We start from the raw sequence: 27696 nt of genomic DNA on the forward strand, positions 1-27696 counted from the left end.
CATCTCACATAACCACCTCTTGGCTGGTTACAGATCATTGGTATTCTTGGATGCTTTTCATGTCAAGAAGTGGTTTAGGATCCATTCTGGTGATTAAGTTCTTGCCGTATGGAATTCGAATTTGACCAAAACTGCGTGATTGCAGCCGCACCCGTTGGCACAAGCTTCCATCTTCGATAGAACTACCAGCTTGTTAATACCTAATGTTACATTTCTTTCTATCCGAGCAGGGTCGGTTTAAACAGATATTTGTTATATAAAAATAATGACGTTTGTTTCGAATCTCTCTTGACAAGAATATAAACACAGCCATGAGTTCGCCGTAAGAAAGAGAAACAAAGCATTCTCATTGCCTCATGAAACCGACTTTCATTTCTTTTGAATTATCTAAGAAAGATAATATACCAACATAAACTTTTGAAACACAATGGCCCAGCTCTCGTGAACGTCTAAATAAGTCAGATGCTACATGCGTGGTGATTTCTATTTGAAAACTGGTATACGTAATTACTCATAAGTAAATGCAGGTGAATATTGTTACAGAAAGAATGCTTGAGCACACAATAAATCTTGTATTTGTTAAGCGAATGCCATGGCTACACACGGGCATCAGACCATCCGAGTACATAAGAATGCGTTAATTCAGATATTTCCAATGAATAAAAGATTATTCACAACAGACCAAGCCCCTTATATACCAACGCCTAATACCCTGCGCACTGCACGTACAATCAAATGGTCAAAAACGATTTAAAATTTATCATTTAACATGAGCAAACATTTGTTCTACCCTGGCTAATTTAGTGTCTTTGAACAAGCATGTAAATTATTTTCTACTGGGTGAATGTACAATAGACTAACTAATTTCAACTTGGTCCGAAATGTCTGTTCTTTCACTTTTCATTCGAAAATATTGTTGGAAGTTTCAAGGTTGTATTTTGGATTTTACAAAACTAACATAAACTACTCATAAGGCAACCCATACAGAGGATATTTGCTCAGCAAGAACTACTATCGAAGTCCTGATGAAATCATTTGGGATATCATATTTACACATTTAGAGGAAATTACTAAATATGACAGGTCACTTGTGAACATGAAGCACGATGAAATCGCATTAACCTTCACATAGTTTTACCCTACTTACTGTCATATTCCCCTGACGACCAGTCGAATCCCTTCGTTGGCAGATGTTGGAGACGGTTCCAGAGGAGTTTAGAATTTCAGTCACATCATCAGTATTTCAGCCATATCGCGACTAAGTAAAGCTATATTTTTAAAATAGTTATAGGCAAAGCAAAAACACATGTCAACCAATTGCAAGTAGACCAAAACAACAGAAGGTTGTCCAGCTTGACCTCACCGTGTCAAAACTGGTTGTGCCTAGCCTATTATTGTGAAGGGGTCCACCTTTATAAGTTAATTGTCAACATGTCGCAACAGCCCAGACAATTGCGGTACAAATGTGACCAGCGCAAAATGAAAACCCATGTAATTTTTTTGCTGGTGTGTTTGACTCCCACACTCCAGTTCCACTAGCTATTTATGAATTCTTTAGCCGTACTTTCATCGAATTGACCAGATCATTCCTGATCCATGCACACATGGGAAATTCATATTTGGCCATTTTGTATGAATAGCAGCAAATCCATTTTTTTTTTACTTTTGCGTTTCTTTCTTAACGATTACAATTCGATAAGCCTAAGTTCTTGGACAGTATAGTCCTGGACCCACTTCCTCCTGCCTAACTGCCTTTATGTCCATTTTTAATGGACATGTGGGATTGTAAGAGCTTCGTAAGTCAAATTATTCTTCCTGTAACAGGTGGTAACAAAACAGTGAACGTATCCGATTGCACTGGTGGTACCTGTTATAAACACATGCATAGGCTAAACACCTGTTCACCCGAAACAGCATGGGAATGCCTGATGCAATTCAAAACCTTTTTAAGCCTGTTTAGTAGTGTCTCGTAAGCCAATGTTATGGCTGGATGACATATTCTATCTAAGCAACAAATACCCTGTTTTGACTGTAATATGTCATGTGTAATAATATTCTTCAAAAAGAGTATGGGATATTGAACTTTCAATTTGGATAGGAAGTGTAAACGTTAACAAACGTGTCAAGGACAGACATCTTATGAACGCACCACCATTTCCCGTTATTACGATCCGTAAACTCAACACATGATACGCAGTAGCCCCATACACGCGCATGGTTCCCATTCTTAATTTTGACGTTTTTTCAAGAAGGTCGAGAAATCACTTAGAACATTACTTTTGACACTCATCTTGCATCACACATTTGTTAGTGTTTGTTTCTAGTCGTTTGTTTTAAAATGGAAATCGTATACATGCAAATTACATGCCATACACCAATAATCTTTCAAAAGCGACTACATTCCAAATAACTATGGTTGAAAGGAAGTGCAAATGGTGATGGACTCTCAAAACATTCAATAGCATCATTTGAACATTGATTTACTCCTGAATCTCCTAAATATTTTTAATCGTAAGTAAAAAAATGAAGATCCCGTATTTTTTTAAAGAGTACAACATGTTTCTGTCTGTCTGTCTCTCTGTCTCTCTCAAAATATGGAATGTATATCCGTCTTCCACATGCCCATGATAAAACCCTTCGAACGTTTTACTGTGGTATGGACCCGTGAAGGTCCCGGGGTAGAATAGGCCTTCAGCAACCCATGCTTGCCATAAAAGGCGACTATGCTTGTCGTAAGAGACGACTAACGGGATCGGGTGGTCAGGTTCGCTGACTTGGTTGACACATGTCATCGGTTCCCAATTGTGCAGAGGCGACTATGCTTGTCGTAAGAGGCGACTAACGGGATCGGGTGGTCAGGCTCGCTGACTTGGCTGTCACATGTCATCGGTTCACAATTGCGCAGATCGATGCTCATGTTGTTGATCACTGGATCGTCTGCTCCACACTCGATTATTCACAGACCGCCGCCATATAGCTGGAATATTGCTGAGTGCGGCGTAAAACTAATCTCACTCACTCCCAATTGTGCAGATCGATGCTCATGTTGTTGTTCACTGGATTGTCTGATCCAGACTCGATTATTTACAGACCTCTGCCATATACCTGTAATATTGCTGAGTGCGGCGTAAAACTAAACTCACTCACTGTGCTATACGTTGTAAACGTGATCGAATAACTTCTGATCTGAGCAAGAGACGTTTGATGCACCTCAAAATATTGTCAAAAGGACGAAGCTCGGTTGTACCTCATAAGTTGTAGAAAGTATACTCGAAAGGCTGGAGTTGTAATACTGCTGGAGATAAGGGGAAAGTTGACGGTTGGAAAACTGAAGTCATCCCTCTTATGGTAGTGTTATATTCGCCAGAGTCTTTAAAATATAAACATTTAAACGATACCACTGGTTCCCCATATGTTTAAGTCACGCAAACTATTTGGAAAACAGCTCTGAAACTTAGCGTAAATGTTTTTTGTCAACTGTACCATTTAAAAAGGCAGAGGATATTGGATTTACAAAATTGATAAGATGCAAATGATGAAACACAGGAAGGGAGGACACAGATGATGAACAGAAATTAAGAGAAAATGTGACAATTTGTTTCATCCGTACTGATACACCTTGCTCTTTTTAGATGCACTAAGTTAGCTTTTGGTGTGCCCGCAAGTGGAATATCATTTGCCTTTTTTTTAATTGTATATAACCCTACTGGCTGCTTGTTCATTATGCTATTTCAACAAATTATTTGAAGCGTACAAATTGATCGATGTTTGTTTAACGTTTTTTTGTGGAACTTGTTATTGGGTTATTGGTTATCTACCACAATAGACGACTTTTATCTAGCGTGCCACTCTTTTCAAAACGCACTGTCATTGAAATTAATCGATATCTGACCGATCGGTATGATCATATCCCTGTTCAAGTAACTGAATGACTATAGATTGACACCTTAAAGATGGGAATCTTTCTGACATGCAGATGTCCTCACAAATAAACAGTAATATTATCGTGGCATGTGCTTCAGGAATCGATAATATTTGTTACAAGTCTTGTGGTAATATCATGAGCTTGGCTAAGGGCAGCATGGATACCTTAAGTAGCAAATCTTTCTAAATACTAGTAATCTTCCCAATTGTCCGATTTGAAAACAGCGTTTTATTTCTTTATTGTTTCATCTTTGTTTTTAGGCTTGGTATAATGAAGAAGCCATATTTCTCCAAGATTACCTGCAATATCTATTGTATCAGCTTTTAGTTCACTCATTTACAGATTTTCAGATAATGGATACCGAAGCTTTATCGTTGATCTTCGGAATCATGACACAAAGGTACGTGAAGTTATTTTTGTGACAATCTCCGATTTAGCAGGTACTTGTAAAACAGTACGTCATGCTTTAGCATTTAAAATCCCGAAACTATTCATACTGTTGAGCACAGGATTGACACTGAAACGAACTGCAGTTTTTTCTCGGCCATTCAAGACCTTTTACCATTTATCTTTAAACCATTGTTGTTTGTTTGATGGAAGACGTATGCATGCAGTCGGCATGTACATTTGCCTGGTTAAAAACCTGAAAAACGTTTAGGGTTAAGAGTGTTTTGCCAGTGATTATTAGCCTAATAAAACTCCATGGCCATGTGTGTTTAAGCTGTAAATCCGCCTATTGCTGTCTTTGGGAAATATGATTTGTTATACAAATAACTGAAGAAGTCTCTAATCAATATATACCCCCATCTCTGAGTCAATTCTGACCACATGGACACTTCTCTGAGTGGTTTGGTTCGCTGACTTGGTTGACACATGTCATCGGTTCCCAATTGCGCAGATCGATGTTCATGTTGTTGGGCACTGGATTGTTTGATCCAGACTCGATTATTTACAGACCGCCGCCATAAACCTGGAATATTGCTGAGTGCGGCGTAAAACTAAACTCACTCACTTCTCTGGGTGACGGTCATGCACCTGAATTGCTCAGAGGAACTTGACATATCATGTCACAGAGGTCTACTGCATCAACAATAGTTTATAAATATAAATAATTACCATTAAAATTGTGTATGGTCTCCGAACAATGCGGAATAAACATTTTACCTTTCTGGCTGTCATCCTATTACAGGAACCTTTTCAATGACAATCGTTTCATTCAGCTCAAATAGTATAGGAGCCTTTCAATGATAATCATTTCAATTAAATCGCTGAGAATCTCGAGAACCTGTGTCCATTTTGAAGGAATACAATACTCGAGGTACTGCTCATTGATCTCAAGTAAAACCGTCCTTGCTGAACTGTCCTAACATTAGGAAGGAAGATTCATCAATGCATGATGTACATTTACGTACATTCATAAAAATATATCGACTTATTGAGGGTGTTGCAGTCTTCGATGTGTTTCCAGACGAATACAAGAACTATATAATCATGGCACTATTTATTCCCATGTATAAAAATCAATATTTATTGTGAATCTGTGCATAATACCGAATATAAGAAAATATTACTCTTGTCTATCTACAGAGAAACCCGCCCGACGCATTCTGTGATTTGGTATATGATTTAGCAAGTCGACATATACCTGTTACACGTACACCATATACACGTTGAACCAAAAGATTGTGCACGACAGTAAGTGTACTGTTGTGTATTAATGTTGAATTGCAAAACAAAAAATCGAACTCAGGTTGAACCGTAATTTATACCTAAGAAACTCTTGACATAATAAAACGAGAGCCACAGAGAAAGTAGTGGAAGTTGACGTAATAAATAGATGACTCAAACAAATTCTAGACTCCTAAAAATATATATATTTCGATGGTATGAAAGTGTCTTTAGTGTCACGATAAGTTGAAAGTTAAGTTGTTGTTCACAACACGTTCGGAGTCTAAATTTCTCATCTCGAAACAACCAGCTTGCACATTTGCACAGACGAAGAAACCCATAAGAGCAAGCACAGCTGGATCCAATTTAATCGCAGATATGTATCCAGGTGAAAGATGCAATCATGCAGATATTCTTTTAATAGTTTGTTAATTTCCTTGTGAGCAGAAGGCGTGAAACATAATCCCACAGAAGCTGTGTAAATATATACACATTTGGCAGGAAATCAATAGAACGAATTTCATGCTTGGGAGCTGGTTTAAATTGGCAAGGACGTCTTGACAGAATGTACGCTCTCGACTCTCGTTCAAACATTGTTGATAAAGCTTGCCACACTACAAACCTTATCAAAGCCGTCAAAGATTTTTACGGTAGAAATGAGGAGCACATCTGAACAGTTTGCACAGTGAAGACAAATATGCCTGATGCAATTCCCTGTTTGAACTTGCCTTTCAATATGTTTGGGGTTTGTTTTGTTAATTCCAAATCAATGCCAAATTCCCTATCGTGGCTGAGATAGTGCATATGTGGGCGTGAATAAACTCAAGAGTCTGTAAACGCAAAAAAACGCCGATGGTCATATTTTTTACAGTTGAATATTGTTAACTTTTGTTTCGTCGGGATTGACATCGTAAAGAAATGGGACGGTACTGTAAGAACTAAGACATCATCGTGAAACGTGGAAAGAAGAGTACAAATTGTCATCATGAGATAAACGAAGATGCATTGAAGTGCTTTAGGCATATACTTGTATATGACCTTGATATATTCTCAAGCAATGCTTTTGTTTCACCCTTACTATACTGTACCAACAGCATTACATTTTCCCGTCCTTCTTGTCAATCTATTACGACTTTACGACCTTATCTTTTGTAATGCTTTGTGGAATGGCTCTTAACGCTGTTTACAGAGTATGTTTATGTTTTGAAAACATTGCTTTACCGCATATGCCTTTGAGAAGATGTTCTGCACGAACCTAACATTCAATATTACTAATAAAAGCAAATGTTTTGAAAAACGTGAAAGAAAGCATTGACGTGTGTAAAATATTAGTCCAAATCATTTTTGATCTAGTGCACAGGTTGTTTTCTGTTCTGTTTTTGTTTGTTAAATCGATTTCATGTAAAACATACTTTGACTTGAGTACTGTGTACACCATAAGTGGGTACATTAACAGTACGACAAACGTTTCTATTATTCATAACAAAGCAATTAGTTCTCACTAGAAAAAAACTTCTGGCATTTGGTTTTACGATATTTCAGACATTGTTATCCCACGTTTGGAGAAATCTAATGGCAAGATACAAAGTTTCCATTAGAGTTTCCGTTCTTGTAAGACGATCAATCGATGAAATTTACTCATGCGATCAAGAACCAACTGTTTTTCTTCCGAATTCTCTTTACATTTGTAGTCAGTCTTCAAGTGATTCTATAGGGAATAGTGAGTGAGTGAGTTTAGTTTTACGCCACACTCAGCAATATTCCAACTACATGGCGGCGGTCTCTAAATAATCGAGTCTGGATCAGACAATCCAGTGACCAACAACATGAGCATCGATCTGCGCAATTGGGAATCGATGACATGTGTCAACCAAGTCAGCGAGCCTGACCACCCGATCCCGTTAGTCGCCTCTTACGACAAGCATAGTCGCCATTTATGGCAAGCATGGGTTGCTGAAGGCCTATTCTACCCCGAGACATTCACGGCTCTATGGGGAATAGTGTATTGCTACCATTATTTCTTTATTTCTCATTATCGACTTGCCGGACTAAGAACCGACAAAATGAACCGATGTTCTCTTGAAGGGACGACTAAATTGTGAAAGTGTTCCGTGGTGTGGTCACCTGTCATCGATCTTCGATCTGTAGTTAGTCATTGACTGGCGCAAACACTCACAAAATATTATTGACCGTATTACAAATGTTTTCCTCGTAAAGACACATGACAATTGAGGAATTGTTGTATGAAATCGTTTTGCTGATTAATGGTTGCTATATCACTGATTATTGATGGCACAACCTTCATTGAATACTTTATGTATGTAAGTGCATTCTCCATGGAAAATGTTACAAAAATATGTATTACACTGTGTGTATTACAAAAATGTATACACATGGTAAACATATGTATGATTGTATGTGTGATTATTTTGAAGCGTCAGGCTCACCATACATTTATAGACAATGTGCATGTGCTTTTATAAAAAATATTGCTTGTGTCCCAGTCCCTGAAGGTTGGTTATTCTATCCCTGGTCACATCTACCTTTGGAAGTAAAACCGGTTTGTTGATTTTTGGCACTATGTGGGGACAAAAAATCTTATCTCGGGGTGAGGAGGTTTTGTTTAATTTACTCTGCAATATTCCAGCTTTATGGCGGTGGTCTGTAAATAACCGAACCAGACATTCCAGAGATCAATAGCATCTACCTCCGCAGTACGTGTCAACCAAGTCAACAAGCCTGACCACCCGAGTACGTTACGACACGCACGGTTTAGTGAAGATAGTTTAACCCGGATCTTCAACATCTAAGCACTGCTGTGAAACTTATGGTTAATAGATTTAACCTCATCGAACAATTATGGGGTGCACTCGATGAACACCAGCCAGAGAACCTCCACTCGTTGGCACAGGCATCATTAGACGAACGGGCGTACATTTCCCACGTCACATGTTGTAATATGATTGCTTCCATGGACTGGAGTAAAGATGCTATGCAGTTCTGGAAACTCATGGTAGCACACAAGATATTGAGAACGGATGACTTTCACCTTGACATGCTATCGTTTTTCACGTTAAAAATGGGTCAGCAACAATGGTTTGTCACAAAATTTAATTTGTTTATGGTCTGTGGAGTATTTTTGCCTAATGCATTAAATATATATCTGAGAACCACGTTTGTGTTAATTTTTTTTGGAAAGTATTCGTCAATTACATTTTTGCATAATATTTAATTTTTTAACCGTAAACATTTGACAACATGATATAACAGGACTTTCTCATTATGGGATATTTATAAAGCGCACATATCCAGGATACTAGTGCTTGCTCAAGGCGCTGACACATATTTGTCTCGATCATTGGCTGTCAATCTCAAGGGCCCATCGTATTATCAGTCTCAACTTCTTGGGGAGTATACATTTCTTGCTGAATCCTATCGAGGTACCCATTCACATATGAGTCCACTTGGACACACATTACTTTAGAAGTTTACTGCACATAGCTGTACCCGCAACTAGGTACTCACGTGGCCACCATCTAGTTATAAACGAAGGGATTCGTGGGTTCTTCTAAGTGCACAGGCTTGTGCACTGAACACTAGAGATTGTGACAACACGGAAAGAGTCTGCCCACAAAGGTGACTCCAGGGCCTTATGGATAACAACTTGTTAAATATCCTCAGTCGTAACATATAACGCTATATGCTTTATTATTGACTAGCTGACTTCTAGAAGTTCTACTAGATCTCAGAAATTGATTATCATGCTCAGTAAATGAAGGAGGGACTTTCTTTGTTTTCACATAATGTCACTGAGACAAGTGGAATTAATGCCATTTATTCTGAACAAGGGACTGGTGATCCTTGACACATTTACATATCTGTCTACAGAGGTTAAGGACTACTTGAGGAATATGAAAGGAACGTACTGTCATCCAAAGTGTTCTTAAAATGGTAAAACTCTGACTCAGGAACCGATCAGATATGCTACATATATGAATCGCGATTTCTCATGGGCTAGCAAAACAACTTTAACTTATTCTCCCGTTATATCTGTGATCTGATATCGATAATATTCAATAACAAAATTCTAATAGCTAGTTCCCTTCCATTCATCATGGAGTATAGACCGCCTCATCTGCCTAATATTTGGCTCTATGCGGAAATCCAGAGTGTGACGTATTTCCTCAAGGCTATATGACTATATGATTTCAACCTTTCCCTTTATATCGAGCAGTGCTGAAACACCTTCATCCTTTGATGTTATATTTAATAACTATCGAGTTCCAATCAGGCAAGCTCCTTGAATATTTCAAAGACTGCCAAACAATTCATGCTTAGAAAATGATTCAGGAAGGTTAAACCATTAAAGCAGGTCAAGTCATTCGATAGATACAAAGAGGAAGTTATATTCGGATGATGCATAGAAATTTGAAATTGTTTGAGTGCAAGTTGAAACACTACAGCATTCGGGGTCTAGTTAGGCCTCAAACAGGAGAAAGACAAGAGACGGGGACAGACAGACACCGAGCTGGACAGGTTCGTTAAATAACTTGAACGAGACGTTACACCCGCTTGGACTTCCCTACTCTGCTTAACCAAAATACACAAATTTTAGAATTTGAGGATAATCACTTATACAACTGAATGATATATAAGCACTTGAGAATTAAAGTATTAAATACGAACCAACTAGTCATTTGATTCATAGTTCATATTTTAACTACTCCCCCCACCCCAGCACTAATTAAGCACAAACTGACATGTATAGTTCTAATTTATATTTTCTTAGGAATGTATAATATGAATGTAACAATCAAATTTTCAAAAATCATCAAGAAATCGTTTACATGAAATCATATCGCGATATGGAAATGAGAAGAATATTTATCCGGTATAACAGATACAAATATACTTACAAGCTGCAACAGAATATACCAGAAGTGCGATCACAGGTAGGACTCCCCACCTCCCCATACTTCTCGTTGTCTTCTGTAGCAGTATATGACCTGAACTGACTAGTTACAAAAGCTGATGTCTTCAATTGATTATTGATACAGCGATCAATACTTGCTCTAACTTGTCAATATACCTTCCTGTATACGTGTCTCTGTCTGTTTCTCACTTGCTTTCTTTATTGATCAGGAATGGCGGACCAGCACAGTGGAAAAGCGTTTGCTCTTCTCGTCGAAGACTCGGGTTCGATTCCAAAATCCTTATCATTTATAAAAATAATTACAGCTTGTTCAGCTTGACCTGTGCTACTCTACATATACATGGCATGGGAGGTTAATGGCTAAAACGACAGGTCGAGTTACCTTCATTAAATAGGGGTACAGAGAGTGTTAGTAATGTTGGGTTCGTGCGACGCATGCATACATGGATTCGTGACAGAAAACACTTGTGAAAAAAAAAACCCAATTATTAAATTTTTTAACTGAATTGTGTATACGGTCACATGCTATCTCGTTTGGTTTGCTAACCTTACAACATACAGACGTCAGTCACTTTCATAATTCCTAGTTGTGCTGCAGCCTAAAAGCATCAAACCATCTGTGGTTTCTTGCTTGAAGAAAGGTGGGACATTGCTGACGATTTCTCGACATAGAGATGTCAATAACTTTTGAGCCTTGCATAGAAAAACACAAAATATTGGTATGAACCACAATTATTTTTCAACATAGTCCCCCTGTGAGTCATGACACTTGTTCCATCTTTTCTGCCAGGCGCTGATGACATCTCTGTAGAAGGCGCCATATTGGTCCTCAAACCAAGCCTCAGTAGCAGCAATAAGCTCATTATGATCCTGAAATCTACGACCACGCAAGTGTTTCTTGAGATCTGGGAACAGAAGGTAATCACTTGGTGCCAGGTCTGGAAAGTAGGGGGGGGGTGCTACAAGATTTCGTACCCGCATTCCTGGACAGCAGCGGCTGCAACGAGAGAGGTGTGTACTGGAGCATGGTCTTGATGTAGAAGAATACCACGTCTGATCTTGCCCCGGCGCTTCTCCTTGATTGACTGTCGCACTTGCCTAAACAAGTTAGCGTAATATTCCCCATTCTTTGTTCTTCCTTTTGGTAAGTAATCTATGTTGATGACGCCTTTGATATTCCAGAAGACTGTCGCCATTACCTTCTGCACTGATCTGGAGGCTTTGAACTTTTTGGTCCTGGGAGAAGCGACATGTTTCCATTTCCATTCCATTGCTCTGAGGATCATAGTGGTGGGTCCAGGTTTCATCACAGGTTACTAGCCTAAAGTGAAAATCTTCTGGATTCTTGTTGCATCTGGTTAGCATGGATTTGCTTATGGTGACCCTTGTTTGCTTTATTTCATCTGTAAGCATTCTTGCCACCCATCTTGCGCACACCTTAGACATGACGAGATGTTCATGAAGAATTGTCTCGATGGATCCGTGTGAAATGCCTGTGGTCTCCTCTAACTCGTGGCGTGTGATTCGACGATTTTCCAGCACATGTCTATGCACTCTGTCAGTGTTTTCCTGACTAGTGCTTGTTGGGCGACCTGGACGGGGGTCATCTTCAAGACTCTCTACCATACTTAAATTCGTTCATCCATGGTTTGGTGGTAGCAGATGCAGGGGAAGACTTTCCATAAACTGGTAAAAGCCTTTCTTCAGTGTTCTTCGCCGAGTTTCCTTCAAGAACTAAAAACTTAACTACTGCTGTATACTCACTTGTATTCATTTTCACTGCCGTGAGTGGGGCCTCTTTCTGTCAATGTGAGCTGTTCAATAACTTCTGAGAGTAGGATACCAAAACTTCTATATCACATCAACTACACCCCCAGGTTCAATGTCGTACCATAGGCTGTGACACCTGGGTATGAAAAATACTCAAGGCTCAAAACTTTTTGACATCCCCTAGTATCAAACGATCATCTGGTCTCTGTGGTAAAGGTGCATCCCTTTATAGTTATAGACCCAACCAACTGTGGCACCGTACCTCAATGCATTAGTTTTCACTTGATCAAGCTGATCAAACTGTAGAATATTGGTAAAGGTGGCGAAAAATCGTTTTGACTCCTTCATAATAACAGACCCATCCAACTGTGACATAGTATCTCAATGCATTTGTTTCCACTTCATCGGGTCAAGATGGCGAAAAATCATTCTGACTGCCTTTTAATTGATCGGGTGTCCCCATGGTCTCTGGTATGGTGAACTACCTTTGCTTGTTGTACTGCTCTAGGTATAATAACTGTTTTATGGCAACATGCCAGTTTTACGTCTTAATTTGTAGTTACATTTCTGTCCTTTGTAGACATGTTTTGTATTGTCGGATTTTATTTAATATATATGAACAACTGTAATAATCATGAATCGGCTGAAATAATGCTGAGTTTAACTCATTTACGTGATCAGGTGTGGCATTTCATGATGAACATAATCAGTGCACCATTATTTCTAAGACGGAACTGTTGGTGGGAGATGAAAATGACTTTTCATCAGTAATTCATTCAAGTGTGTGGACATTGTGAACTTTCACTTCAGTAATATTTGCGTAGGGTTCACGCTAATGCCTGCAATTTTATTGACTAAATTGTTTCGACATTATGCAGGGCTGTCGGGTAGCCTAGTAGTTCAAAGACACGTCACTTGGGTTCAGTGCGTTAAGCCTGTTTCTGGTGTCCGCAATATTGCTGGAATATTGCTAACGCCTGCCTAAAACCAAAGTCGCTCACTCACCCAGATGTCATGCTTCGCTTCCCAATGCTGCACATTACTTAAACCTGCTAACCTGCATCATTCAGAACTTGCATTTTAGAGACAATATTCTTATTATGACAGGATATTTATACAGCGCACATATAGGCGCTGGTATATGGTTCCCTCGATCATTGGATGTCAGTCTCAACGTCAATTACCAATGAAATGTCAGTTTTATATATTGTCCTGGTTCCACACGTTTGTCCATATTTTCTAAATCGCCTATTCTGACATTGTCGTCCAATTCACAGGCCTTTATGTTTGAATCTGACCAAGTCATTTAAACCTGCCTCCCGCCTCCTCCTCGTTACGGTGCGCTTAAATGTGACATATGTTTTCTATTTGTGGAAACAAGGCCGTTTCATGGGTTGATGCGTTCTCTAACAATCTTTTGCTATGTTTGATGGAACGGATTGTTTGTGACTGAGTGAGTTAGTGAGTTTAGTTTTACGCCGCATTCACCAATATTCCAGCTATATGGCGGCGGTCCGTAAATAGTCTAGTCTGGACCAGACAATTCAGTGATGAACAGCACGAACATCGATCTGCGCAATTGGGAACCGACATTGTGGTTGTAACCTTGAAAGGTAATATCGTTGGTTCTTGACGAGAGTATGTAAAAGGGGCATTTAAACGTAGGGAATGTATTCGTTCATGTCAAAATTTGTCATAATCCATAACATATAAAGGGAAGTGTGAAATTATAGCATCCATGAAGGCATCAAGATCTTTGTACGTCCTCACGATCACTATATTCTGCTGGAGGTCTATAATCCTTAAATATACATATATATAAAATATAAAATAAGTTACGGATTAATTACGTATTTTTTATGATTAACATTTTGTCTGTGTGTCAATGAATAAATAGATCATTATTCACAATTTCAAAATCTGTATGTATCCCTAACTATTTCTGTCCAGTATATGTTGTAATGTTGTGTACAGCAACATAATTTTATAGCTTAAATTAGATGCTTGATTTTTGTATAAAATTGTCATAGTCTAGGTATGTTACTTTTATTGACACATATTTATATCACCTAGTTTTTTTATACATAGCAGTCAGAGTGAGTGAGTGAGAGAGTTTCTATTTTGGATGAAAAAATCATTGGTTTTCTTTCTAGGTTCGGGGGTTGTAAATGAGTGAAAATGTGTTTAAATGTACCGTGGCACAAAAGTCAGCGTATTAACTTAACGTGACTTAATTCGGCTAATATAATTCAACAACTCATGGTGATGGGTGGCCTGACTCGCTGACATTGTATCTTATAGCGCAGACAGACGTTCATGCTACTGATGTCTCAACTGTTCGGTACAGACTCACCTATTTAGAGAGCAGTGAGTATTACTAGAATATTGCCGTGTGCGGCGGTAAACAACAAAGCAAACCTACAAAATCTCTCTTGTCGAGCTGGCGTATCACAAGTGAGGAAAGAAAGAAACAAGCACAAGAACACGTAACATGTTGACATTTCTCTTGGTAAACATCAGACCAAAAGGTAGCACTAAACACGTAATGAGAATTCAATCTTTTCTCATTCAGGTTTCTATACACATGCCTAATGTCAGTGTGGTTATATGTTGAATGTATATTAAGTTGTGTAATCATGTTGGCAAACTATACTGAGATCTTGCAACATACGTGTCATACAAGGGAATAGGGGTTACAAAGGTGACTTTTTATTGAGTCTACAAAGAACAAATATGAAGGATATTAGAAAACCAGTTTCTATTGCGTAAATCCTACTAAGACTCAGAAGCTCCTGTATCTAAAATTGTGAAGCATCTGCCAATCAGCTTTTACTATGATCTCAGCTGCATTCTGATTATAATTACATCCGTCCTCCCTGGGCATTCTGTCATCAGAATGCTGTTCAGAATCAACGGATACACCTTGTAAATCCGACTTTCTTGATGCTTGAAACGATGCCTTACCTCAGGAGAAACACCTTGCACCAGATCTTGTTCTGCAGAAAACACAGTCGAAATATGACTACTGACCTCTAGACTGAATAATCTAGGCAAAAGACCACTGTCTGACATCTTGTACGAAATAGGTGGTCCAAATATAAAAAAGCCAACAGTAGATTCAAAGACGATTTACCTTCATGTGCGACGTGCCCACCTTTCTTGGGCGGGATTTTACTGGTGCGTCCATGTATTTGTTTGAGATTGCGACGTGCTTAAACTCACTGTGACGTTAAACATAATGATACAGGGGATGTTGCATTTGCCTTTGTATCCGAATGGATTCATGAGTGGGGATTAATGTCCCTCTCACAAAATACGAACATGGAGTCATGGTTTTCATCTGAATGCTTTGGTGTACCAGAATCCTATGAAGCCCTTGGTTGAAATCCAAGATCTAAAGCTTGTTATGTTTCTTGGTTAGTCAGTGTTAGTCAGCATAATAACCATTCAATGATCCAATGTTCACACACTTCATAATCTCCTGTACCATCAAGCCAACACGCTACGATAACAAAAGTCCTGATATGGCTTTGCATTCAAGGAAGCACAAAGAACGAGACCCTTGTTCACAAGTCAGAGTGCACTTTGTTAGTGACAAATATAGTCACTTAAGTCACATTCGTCGTTTATTTTCTAAATACTCCCAAAACACTTTCAGGCACAGATGTGTACATTCTTAGTGCGCCCATTTATATCATTTATGTACAATATAACAGCACGGCGTAAATACTGTCATTCGTGTTTATAGAACCACATCGCCTTTACACTGAACGATATACTTTCCATCATCATAAAATGATGATGATGATGATGATTCTTATCACAACGATGGCCTGTCTACATCACGCCATAATCATAGTTTCAGTGTGACCTAAGCAATGTTATCGTTTTGTTTATGAAGAAGCATATATCTGAAACAAATACAACACCAAACAACACTCCAATCACTGCCATTGCGACATACGCAATAAAATGAGACGATTTTCTTTCGTCTGGAAGGCTCTCCTTTTTCATTACAGAGGAAAGTAGAGTTTTTGTTTCTAAAGTTAGGTTTTTGGAGATTTGGGCAACGGCGTCTTGCGGTTTTCTGAGGTCTAGATTAATGCATCGGCAGATACATTTTTCGGTGCGTGTTCTTCCGTATTTATCAACAGGTAACTCTGTAATCGTGGATGAAGAAGGCCTGGATGGTGACTGTACCTCTGTGAAAAAACATATGCTGATTAGTGAGACGTATAGATGTAATATTAAACTTTGTGAAAACAGTAACTGCGATGGCCAATATATTTTGCATCTTCAAAATAATACCAAGTCGCTGAATAAAATGCATAATATATATTTTAATGTAATCTCTATTAACCTCAATACACTATTCCATTTGTCGGTGATTGTGTTCACCCTCGGGTAGAGGATACCATCATATCTAACTTATTATTGTGTTTAGAACTTGCTATGGCACGTGTCAACGTGATGTTATGACTAGTGTCACACGTGCCATAGGTGGACTTTGTTTGTGCATAAACAAATGCCCCAGTTGCAAAACTTTTCAAAATCCTCTTGTAAAATAATGCAAGAATCTTTCAACGGCATTTAGAAGGGATACATATAAGTGCGAGAAGTTATGAAAGTCAATAAATAAAGAATCTGATGTGCATAACTTCTCGCTTTCCTAGCCCATTTGCAGACGTTGGAATCGAATAATCTGTAACAAGTGGATTATACGTGATCTTGCAGTCCGAAAATGTATTTAATCGAGGACAATGTTTGTTTTTGTCTACATGTCCGAATTGTGATGTATTTTCTCCAGATTAAGTAGTCGTATTGGCGTAGTTTTCGAAGCAACAACTATAAACTCGTAGAGGTTGGCATCTCTATGGATGTGTGACTCACAGGAATTTCAGGGATGCATGCGCACAGGAACGATTCTGATATACTACGAGTGGCGCTTATAATATTGAATAAATTATATTTTACGTGATTAATTATAACAATGGGTCTGAAATATGTGAGAATATGTTCGGTGTGTATGGGTGTGTTGGTAGTTTATTTTGACACGAAAAGTATTTTTTGAAGCATACAGGAAGACATGTCATTTCTCTCAATGTCTGACCCAGTTTCGATTACTTACAGATCACTGCAATAGAGCTGAAATACTGCAGAGTGCAGCTTAAAAATAAACTCACTGACTCACTTCAACGATGAAAACGTGAAGAAGTCATTTCAAATTATTCACGTCCAAAAACTTTCTCAATACCTTAACATGTCATGATTGTTCTAGAATTAGAAGGACTTAGAGTTGCTTAGTGTCCGTGTTCCGGTATTAATAACACTGGAATTATAATTCCACATTGTAACAATGAGTATTCTCACCGAGACACGACATGTCTGATATTGTCCAATTCCCATCTGATTGACACGTGATCTGTGTTGAGCCTGAGGCATGCGCAGTGCCGTGAACACACGTGTACTCAGCTCTTCCACTGATCAGTGTGCTGTTGTAAGTCACATTTGTGTTGATTACTTGGGGAGGCACACCACAATCAACTGTAAATACAGGAATATGTTCGGTATAAACAAAGTTACACTGCTTGGGTCTTTTATTAAATGATTATATTGAAAGATACAGGATCATATACCATTCATCATAGAGATTTCACTGAAGAATGTACTTAAACGTGATTTCTGACCTACCATCGTTTCTTTTCAGCTCAGGCGATAGAAGAGGGGAAATGTGAAACGGTGGCCAAGTCCTAGGTTTGCGTCAGTTCATACCAACACGTTCGAACGCACGTACACACAAACGCAGATTTCCTATCCCGTGTTTGATGATTACTCACGTGAAATATAACTATATTCAACATTTTAAGCGCCTCTCGTGGCGATCGTTCTTCATCTCCGTTCCCCATGCCAGTACAACAGAGTGAATTAACAGGGAAGTTAAATCTTTATATACTTGTTGACTTACGTGTCCGCCATTTGGGCTTTTTGCGAGCTTACCTCCCCTGCTTCATTCGCCCACTACGCCAGAAGTATAAATAAAGAATACAATAATAAATGTTTCGCAAATTCGACTCCAACAGTTTCATGGTAAAATTAGGCAATGTTGCATTTGATTTCCTGCACTCCGCTTAATCGGAAGTTAGCGGGAGGAATGGAGGCGAAGAACTATTTCTGATATACTACGAGTGGCGCTTATAATATTGAATAAATTATGTTTTACGTTTGAATAAATTATGTTTTACGTGAGTAATTATGAAAAAGGGGCTTTAAATCTGAGAGCCCAACCCAGTGAGGAAATGTGTGTCTACCTTTGATTAGTTGATTTACATCAAAGTCCGAGAGTTTACCTTAGAATAATCTTACCAAGACACGAAATATCTGTTTCTGTCCAATTTCCATCATATTGACACGTGACCTGCGTCAAGCCTGAGACATGCGCAGTGCCGTCAGAGCATGTGTAGTCTGCGGTGCTGTTGAACAGCGTGCTGTTGTATGTCGTATGTGTGTTGGTAAATTGAGGAGGTTGTCCACAGTCAGCTGTAAGTATATTATAAAATGTAAATGAAGAAGTTTTCAATGACCTCGATTAAAATGAACACATATATAACGACTGATTTTGGTCCAAGCCACTTATTATATTACATAAAGACCTAAAATTAGTGGTATCTTTGAGATCGTTATAACCACTGTTTTTAAATGTCCAGGGTCTCATTCCAATGCGTTCTCAACGTTACGACAAGTCGTAACTATACAGTTTTCCATAGGCTAACGATTGTTGTAGCGCTACGAACGCTTTGCGGATCGGGGCCCAGGGAGCCGTTGTACAAAACAATCTTAAGTCTATGTTGATCACCTTAACGCTAAGGTTATTTTGTTCAGCTTGACCCAGATGTGAGTTTTATATCTTGGTTTTGATTCCCTTCACTGACGGCGTTGGTCTTTTTTTACCGTGTAAAGTATGTACATACAAAAAGTGTCTAAAATTCATAGTTGTGACATGATAATCTGCAAAGAGAGATTGGCCATTAACTTGCGATTGCAAGCAATTTTTCTGCAGAATATTAAACAAATGTCTGACGCTTTGTGTTGGCCTGTGCTCTGTCGCGTCCTTCACTTTGATACTAACCATCACATAGTTTTACGCTCACGGACTCACGCCTTTGCACTCACCTACACATTCTATAAAGGGAATCTCCCAGAACCCTGAATCTAGACATGTGATGTGGGTTGATCCACTGACGTGTACAAAGCCAAGAGAACACATATAGACCACGGTACTGTTCAGTGTTGTATTGTCAGAGATCATTACAGTGTTGGCAACAACCGGTGGAGTGCTGCAGTCGACTGTATACAACACAGATAGATGGTAGTTTTACTGACAAATCATATAATGTTCAATGAACAAAACCATATTATGAGATGGTGTTCATAATCAATGTTCATCTCAGACATTTTCAGTTCCATACGTTGATTCCTTGCGTTATTTGTAAGAGAACAGTTACAATATCCGGCAAGCTAGCATTATAAAGGAGATGGGTCTACCGGAGGTATGTGCCAAGATGTGGATGGTATAGTTGGAAAGCTAGTGAACTCTAGTTTTCCCAAAACCAACTGCCCTAACATATACTGGCCTGAAATTAAGAACAGCAGAACAGAACAGGATAACATAAATGCCTGTACGTAGCAGTGTACTACATAATGGTGTTATAAAGTATATATCTGTGATACTACTAGAAATGTCATAAAAACCCTGAAAACGCCCTGAATATCACGCGTTCCAACAGTTACTGGACTCAAATGCATTTTGATTGAATGCATGGTATATGAGGTGTCTTATTGCGTTAGATACACGGTGCTGTATATACTTATACCTTACTCAGCATTTAAGAAAGATAAAACAGAGAATCTCATGCAAGTAAGGTAACACATCTGATTGCCGGGAGCATGGCCTTTGGCCTTGACGTTAAGTTCTACAGATTTTGCGGAGCAGTGACTGGGTCATTACATCCATTTTCAGATATGATAAAATATCTAGCCGTGGTGAAGATATATTCCTTCACATATAAATAGTAATGTTCTCTTAGGAAAAAGCATCGTTACCATGGAAACTGACACTTTCTTTAGCTTTCAATCATGTACATTTATGCATATACTCGTATGTCTTTTTATACCTGAGGTAGATATGTTCCAATTTTTCACACCAAAAGCCATTGACGTTTTAGGAGAGAAATTTTGGTTACCTCAGTCGGCATCAGTATTTCATTGATATTAGGGGGAGTTGTTTGCAACGGATTTCCTAGGACGCTGAATAGTTTTCCTAGATTGCATTTGCATTTGATTTTAATGTTTTAACACCCCACAAACTGTAACGCTATAGTCAGGTTTGCTGACATCGGATCCAGATTGCTCAGACCAGTGGTCATGCTGTACGTCAGTGGATTTTCTTGTCCAGACGCAAATGTTAACAGACAGCCGCCAAATATACTGAGCCAAAAAAGAAACTTCACAAAATATAATTTTTAAAAATAGTGAATGTTTTTTTTTCTCTGATGATATATCTATGTATCTGAAATTGGGATCCCTATCTTTTGACTCCACCAAAACGTTAACAAAACCCACTCAAACCCATCCATTCGTCATACAAATGACGTTAGTGCCAAATCAGGTTTTGCACATGCAGTCGATCACGTGATCTTCGCATCGAAGTTTTCGTCATTTGCACTTGTTTACAATGGCCTCAAGAATTGAAAACAATGCCTTTGAACCACTTTTCTAACGGTCCTCTAAATGCCACGATTCTCAAATGTGCAACGTGAACTTGCCGTCAGTTATTGACGTCGCAAGAGCAATAGGATGCAGCCGTCGTACTGTGTATGACATGCGAGGTCGTGTACAAAAACGTGGCACCACTTCTGATCGTTCAAGGTCCGGGCGTCGACGTGTAACGTCACAAGCAGAAGACGGTCACACCGTCCTACGTCACCTGCGTGACAGATTTCTGCCAGATACACGAACCAGGGTTGAGATGTTTAGAGGTCGACTGTCCTCACAGACCATTCGAAATCAGACCATTATGTAACACAATCTCCATTCTCGACGTCCATATCAACGTCAACGTCTGCTGTCGGCCCAACGTCACCTCCGCTGAACCCAGAGAGACTGGAATTGAGTCGTCTATAGCGATGAATCCATGTTTCTGGAGACGACGTCTTGAACAGCATGCCCAATGTTGTGTACAGGAAGTCGACAGATTCAGTTGCATTGTGTGGGGTGCTTTCTGTGGGAACGACCCTTCCCGACTTCTGGTCATCCATGGAAACCTCACAGCTGCTGCTTACCGCGACCAGGTGCTCACTCCTGAACTCGTTCCTTTCATGGCGGCTCATGGCACAGGTCTACAGTTCCAGCATGATAATGCTCGGCCGCATACCGCGATGTTGACACGAAATAACCTCTAATCTCTCTAATCAACATCATGGACTGGCCATCGCGAAATTTCGAATTTTTCTTCTTGTGACTTGACATTCTATATACCCATGTTTTGGAACACACAGATCTCAGCAATGAAATAATAACAATTTAATCATCGTACCATCTCTTGTTTTTGTTTTCTATATGCCATGAAGAAAGAATGTAAAGTTTCTTTTTTGACCCAGTATAGCTCGAATAGTGTTCAGTACGGAATAGGCCTGAACTCACCCACTCACTCGTTCATTTAGATTACTGTAACGTTTTCATGTTGCCATTTACCCACATGACACTGTGCATTCTAACGAGTCCATGGTGGTTCGAGTGCTTGATGGTTTATGAAGTTTAGCGAGTTAGTGAGTTTAGCTTTACTCCACACTCAGCAATATTCCAGCTATATGACGTCGGTCTGTAAAAATCGAGTCTGGACTAGACAATCAAGTGATCAACGGCATGAACATCGATCTGCGCAATTGGAACCGATGACACGTGTCAAACAAGTCAGCGTGCCTGAGCACCTGATCCCGGTAGTCGTCTCTTACGATAAGCAGTGTCGCCTTTCATGGCAAGCATGGTCTGCTGTAGGCCTACTCTACCCCGGGACCTTCACGGGTATGAAGTTTAGTGATGGGTCATGAATTTTCTAACCAACTCATTCCTCTATGACAAATTTTAACGACACACTCAACACGTACAGACAAACGGAGCCATATCCATGTTCAATAAAAGCCATCCATGGATCATATCGCTTGCAGTCGATAGTCCTCAAATCATTTATTTACGCCATTTGGTTTTCCTATTACCTTTATGTAAACGATAACATAGGTGTTATTAACTAACGTTATTTTAAAAATATAATTACGATTATAAGGATATTCTGATTCTCCACACTCCTTTACCTTTACATTTCGGTTCACATATGCATGTCAACACATATCATCGGTCTCGTCCTAGATAAGTGCCGACGAGACAGGTGGTTTGACCAATGCAAAATGGAAATTTAATGGTAGGGTTTTAGTCTCATGTTGATGTGTACCTTCACAATATATCCCAGGTTCTTCCCAGGTGCCTGTATCTAGACAGGTGATGAGAGATGTTCCCGACACGTGCGCATAGCCAGGTTTACATGTGTACTCAACTGTCTCGTTAAGAAAACCATCGGTGGGCGAGACTTCTGTTCTGTTTATAGAAGGAGGGTCTCCACAGTTAACTGAAACAGAAAAACTTCCTTGTGACACGATCAACTGTTTAGCATCGTGAGTTTTCTACCCTTTTCTGTCCTCATTTTGGACAATTGTCAACAACCTACTCGACAGACAATGCGTGTCACCTTGATTTTTGATCCGCGAAGGTTCGTGGTAGAATAGGCCTTCAGCAACCCATGCTTGCCACAAAAGGCGACTATGCTTGTCGTAAGAGGCGACTGACAGGATGGTATGGTCAGACTCGCTGACCTAGTTGGCACAGTTCATCGGTTCCCAATTGCGCAGAGCGATGCTTATGATGTTTGATCACTTGGTTGTCTTGTCCAGACTCGATTACTGACTATGGCAAAACACTTAACTCAATCACTCACCCTGATTTTATACATGGTATTCAAAACTCACCAAAGCACGAGATTCAAATCTATAGTCCACAATCTATTTATGTACACTGTTTTCTGTAAACGACAACATATATGACATAACCTGATACTTATATCAGTTAACCTTAATGTCCAAATATACTTAAGTCTATAATGTTTATCAGTTACCTAAACTCTCACTGTTTTATCGAATATACTCAATGAAGCCATAATGCATTTTATTACGTAATGAGTTACCTTCACACTTCAACTCTGCAACATCCCATTTGCCTGTGTCGAGACATGTGACCTGCGTCGACCCAGATAAGTGTGAGTATCCATCTTGACAAGTGTAGTTTGCAGTATTTCCAAACAGCGTCGAGTTGACGTCAACTTCTGCGTGGTCCAAGGTAGGCGGAGTGCCGCAGTCGACTGGAGACGATAGGGGAAAAAAAACTAGCGCAATCATTTTGGATAATGATAAGTAGCAAATTAAACATTATGTCCCGTAACAGACTGCAGTTGCCACATGCGTTTGTCCTTCAGGATTACCGCTGACAGTTGCGACCGGTTCAGCGTCCAGTCAGAGTACGGACAATGCAGTCTTGTCAGTGTCGCGATCCATTATTTCCAAATTCAGATCATGTACTTTTTCGATTAGATTTCTATTTCAAATGAAATATTTCTTATAATTTATTTTTGTTGTTTCATGTTAACAAGGCATAAGACTGGTTAAATTGTAAATATGGCGACACATGTCGCGAGCAACAAAATCTAATCTGGAAATTTTATGGTATGATAATAGACCCATGTTAATACGTACCTTCACAATATATCTCCAGTTCTTCCAATATGCCTGTATCTAGGCATGTGTTGACTGCGGACCCTGGCACATGCACATACCCTGGTTTACACGTGTCTCGTTTACAAACCTATTGGCAGGTGAGTCCTCTGGTCTGCTTAGGGGGTGGGGGGGTGGGGGTGGGGGGGGGTGGGGGGTGGGGGTGGGGTTCTACACATGAAAGGAGCCATTATAACTGTTTTTCTATATAGCATTTTACCTTCACATTTCATCTGTAGAATTTCCCATTTGCCGGTGTTGAGGCATGTGACCTGCGTCGACCCAGATAAGTGTGCATATCCATCGTGACAAGTGTAGTTTGCAGTATTTCCAAACAGCGTCGAGTTGACGTCAACGTCTGCGTGGTCCAAGGTAGGCGGAGTGCTGCAGTCGACTGGAAACGACAGGGGAAGAACAAGTAGGGCAAACATCCACTATAATGACAAGTGGCAGATTCAACATTATGTTCCCGAACATACTTGACAAAATAAGTTAGGGATATTGGTATTTTTATGACTGATATTCTATCAGTCTGTCAATGAATAATACATCATTATCCAAAATTCATATATATCCCTAACTATTATGTCCATTATGGTATGCAACTGCCGCATGTATTTGTCCTTTGGAATTACAGATTCCAGCGACCGGCACACTGTTCTGTCAGAGTGCGGAGAATATAATTATCAACATCTCAGTAGAAGTGGGGGAAATATTTCCAGATGTAGATCATGTACTTTTTTTTTCAATTAAAGTTCCATTTCAAATGATTCATTTCATAGTTTAATATGTTGTTGTTTCCTGCAAATAATGAGTACGACCGGTTAGAAGATGATGACACAGTCGTATTGAAAGTAACATAATCTAAACTGGAAATTTAATGGTATGATGAAGGTCCATGTTCACGTGTACCTTCACAATATATCTCCGGGGTTTCCCACGTGCCTGTACCTAGGCACATGATGACAGCTGATCCTGACACGTGCACATACCCAGGTTTACAAGTGTACTCAGCTGTCTCGTTCACAAAACCATCGGTAGACGAGACCTCGGTTCTGTTTATAGAAGGAGGGTCTCCACAGTTAACTGAAACAGAAAGGTTAAATTGGGATACGAGCAGCTACGCTTCTCTGGTTAATGCTTTTTGTATTTCGGGATGATTGTTATGTATGGTAAGATATTTTTGCAAACAGTCTTTTTCGTTTCTATGATCTGATTTTTATTGTTTGTTTTGCTCTGTTCCATTTTATTTTTTTCTTGGGTGTTTTTGTGTTTGGGGATTCTTTTATTCTAACTTTTATTTTTAATTATTTTTTTAAAATCTTGTAGCTGGATGGGAAAGGATTGCGTTTAGGTCAGATCAGAGAATTGTATGCAACCTGAATAAACACTACGTATACTTCACCAAATTCCTCTTTGTCACAAACGCCAATGACCTCATGAACACTTTTCCAGACGCGAGAAATATGTAAGATGGTTGTACGTTTATCATTGTGTCTTTGGTGTTATGAGCAGGAATACGATCTCCATTGCAAAATACATGTTTGTAGATGCTGCGTTTGATGAATAGTTTGGTAAGTATCGAGTAACGAGAGGTATTCATCCTTTGCAGACCAGGTGTATGTTATCTACCAATAAACTAATCATAATTACATGCGAATATTTATAAACGTGGCTCCTTCACAGTTCCCTCTACATTTCATGCACATGATGTGCACTAGCGAATTTCAAATGCTGCCATGCAGCTCACAATAGCCTATTTATTCAAGGGCTTAGATGTAACGTACGTCTTTTATGAGATAATTACAATCATAACTGAAACATTCAGTTATGAAATATATTCTATAAGAGATAAGTTAAAATTCATGACAAGAAATGTCATAGACATGACGTGCATAGCTGTTGTGGAAGAACTTAAATTCAGTTTCAAATCGACTCCAAAGATTACCGTACTTAATTGAAATTTAAGAAATACCACATTTCCACTATCTATGTTTACAACAAGAAATATAGTTTAGAAAATGTTTGAAAGAGGGACAGTCTTTTCAGTTACTCCATCGTCCATGAAACTATAGAAACATCATAAAGATAGTTTCAGTAAGTAAAACAATTATCATATATAGCTCCGTCTATACTAACATTGTAGGATAGGTTAGTATGTCGTACACAATTGTCGGAATGTGTCTACAGCGGCTTGAATAGGACATATACTGAACAGAAAGAAAGAAACACAATTCCCTCATACAAATAAGGGGTCGTGTTCATGACTTCTATTTAAATACTTGTGAAAATGCCAGGGCTCCCTTTCTTTAGCTGTTCAGTATAGAATTCATTTGTATTTCTTGGTTGTCTTACAGTTTTACATACGTTCTTCTTATTACATTCCATAAATAGTGTTACGTTTACATTAGTTTACTGAGACGTAAAACGTTACCAAATTCAACTTTGTTTCGAGTACAATATAAGCTGTTCACTGGTCACAAGGGGGACATGGGTTGATTGATGTACCTTCGATGTTTGTTTATGTTTCCTAAGCCCAAAGGGCTATTGGAACATAAACATCGAGGGTCCATCACGAACTGTTTGAAGCATGGGTGTCAGATTGTGCATATCAGCTAACTTGTGTGAATCAAACGATTCGAATCTTGGATCTTTAATTTCTGTTTTTCTCGTAAGTACTCTGAGTAAAATCTCCGCGGTGTAATTCCCCTTCTTAACATTCGCAGCAACTACATTTGTCAGACTTTATTTACTGGAATGCGAAGCAAATCTTTTCGTAGCCATCGCTAGATTGTGCAGACGACACATGAAAACGTAATTTAGAGTTATCTCCCTTCCATTGCTTTCCATTCGCAAAACATCGGTAATTTCTGTGTATCATGCGTTATTCAATGTTTTTCGAGATAAAGAAGTACTACCATGAAGTCCCTATTGAGTTGCAATGTACCAGGCTTGTAAGTGGGGTATGTTCGTATCCTTCTCATCAGTGAAAATAAAAAAGAGCTCTCAGTCAATCAGAGAACGCCATTGTGACTTATTTGTGAGGTAAGATTAATGATCAGTGGAGTGTTTTTCTTCATAATATGTTACCTTCGCATTTCATGTCTTCGAAATCCCATTTGCCGGTGTCAAGACACGTGACTTCAATGGACACAGATAAGTGTGCGTAGCCATGGTGACACGTGTAATTAGCGGTTTGTCCAACCAGCGTGGAGCTGACGTTGACGTCTGCGTGGTCCAAGGTAGGCGGAGTGCCGCAGTCGACTGGAGACAGTAAGGGATGAACAACTCATAAACATTCTGAATAATGATAAGTAGCTAATTCAACAATATGTTCCCAAGCAGACTGCAACTGCCATATATATTTGGCATTTAGGAATTACAGTTCCCATTTTCGACCGGCTCATTAATCACTGTTAGGCGAACGTCACTTCGTCAAAGACAGGGAGTGTTTCCAAATCCACATAAAATATATCATTTTGGCCTAAATTACTATTTAAATTGCCATATTACTCTTTACAATTGTT

The 27696-nt window shown here is 39.2% G+C and overlaps 1 protein-coding gene across 1 annotated transcript in view; it reads right to left on the minus strand.

Annotated features, from left to right (window-relative positions):
• Positions 1–15083: 15083 nt before the first annotated feature.
• The window catches only part of LOC137257402 (uncharacterized), a 28589-nt gene continuing 15976 nt past the window's right edge, over positions 15084–27696 (minus strand). The window contains exons 12-20 of the mRNA XM_067794734.1: positions 27260–27433; positions 25082–25255; positions 24390–24563; positions 23587–23760; positions 22801–22974; positions 19467–19640; positions 18660–18833; positions 17667–17840; positions 15084–16498 (exon numbers count right to left, since the gene is read on the minus strand). Coding sequence (XP_067650835.1) covers positions 16158–16498; positions 17667–17840; positions 18660–18833; positions 19467–19640; positions 22801–22974; positions 23587–23760; positions 24390–24563; positions 25082–25255; positions 27260–27433 — 1733 coding nt within the window. The 3' untranslated portion in view covers positions 15084–16157. The remainder of the gene's footprint in view (positions 16499–17666; positions 17841–18659; positions 18834–19466; positions 19641–22800; positions 22975–23586; positions 23761–24389; positions 24564–25081; positions 25256–27259; positions 27434–27696) is intronic.

The sequence above is a fragment of the Haliotis asinina genome, chromosome 12 (assembly GCF_037392515.1).
Source record: "Haliotis asinina isolate JCU_RB_2024 chromosome 12, JCU_Hal_asi_v2, whole genome shotgun sequence".
Taxonomy (NCBI): Eukaryota; Metazoa; Mollusca; class Gastropoda; order Lepetellida; family Haliotidae; genus Haliotis; species Haliotis asinina.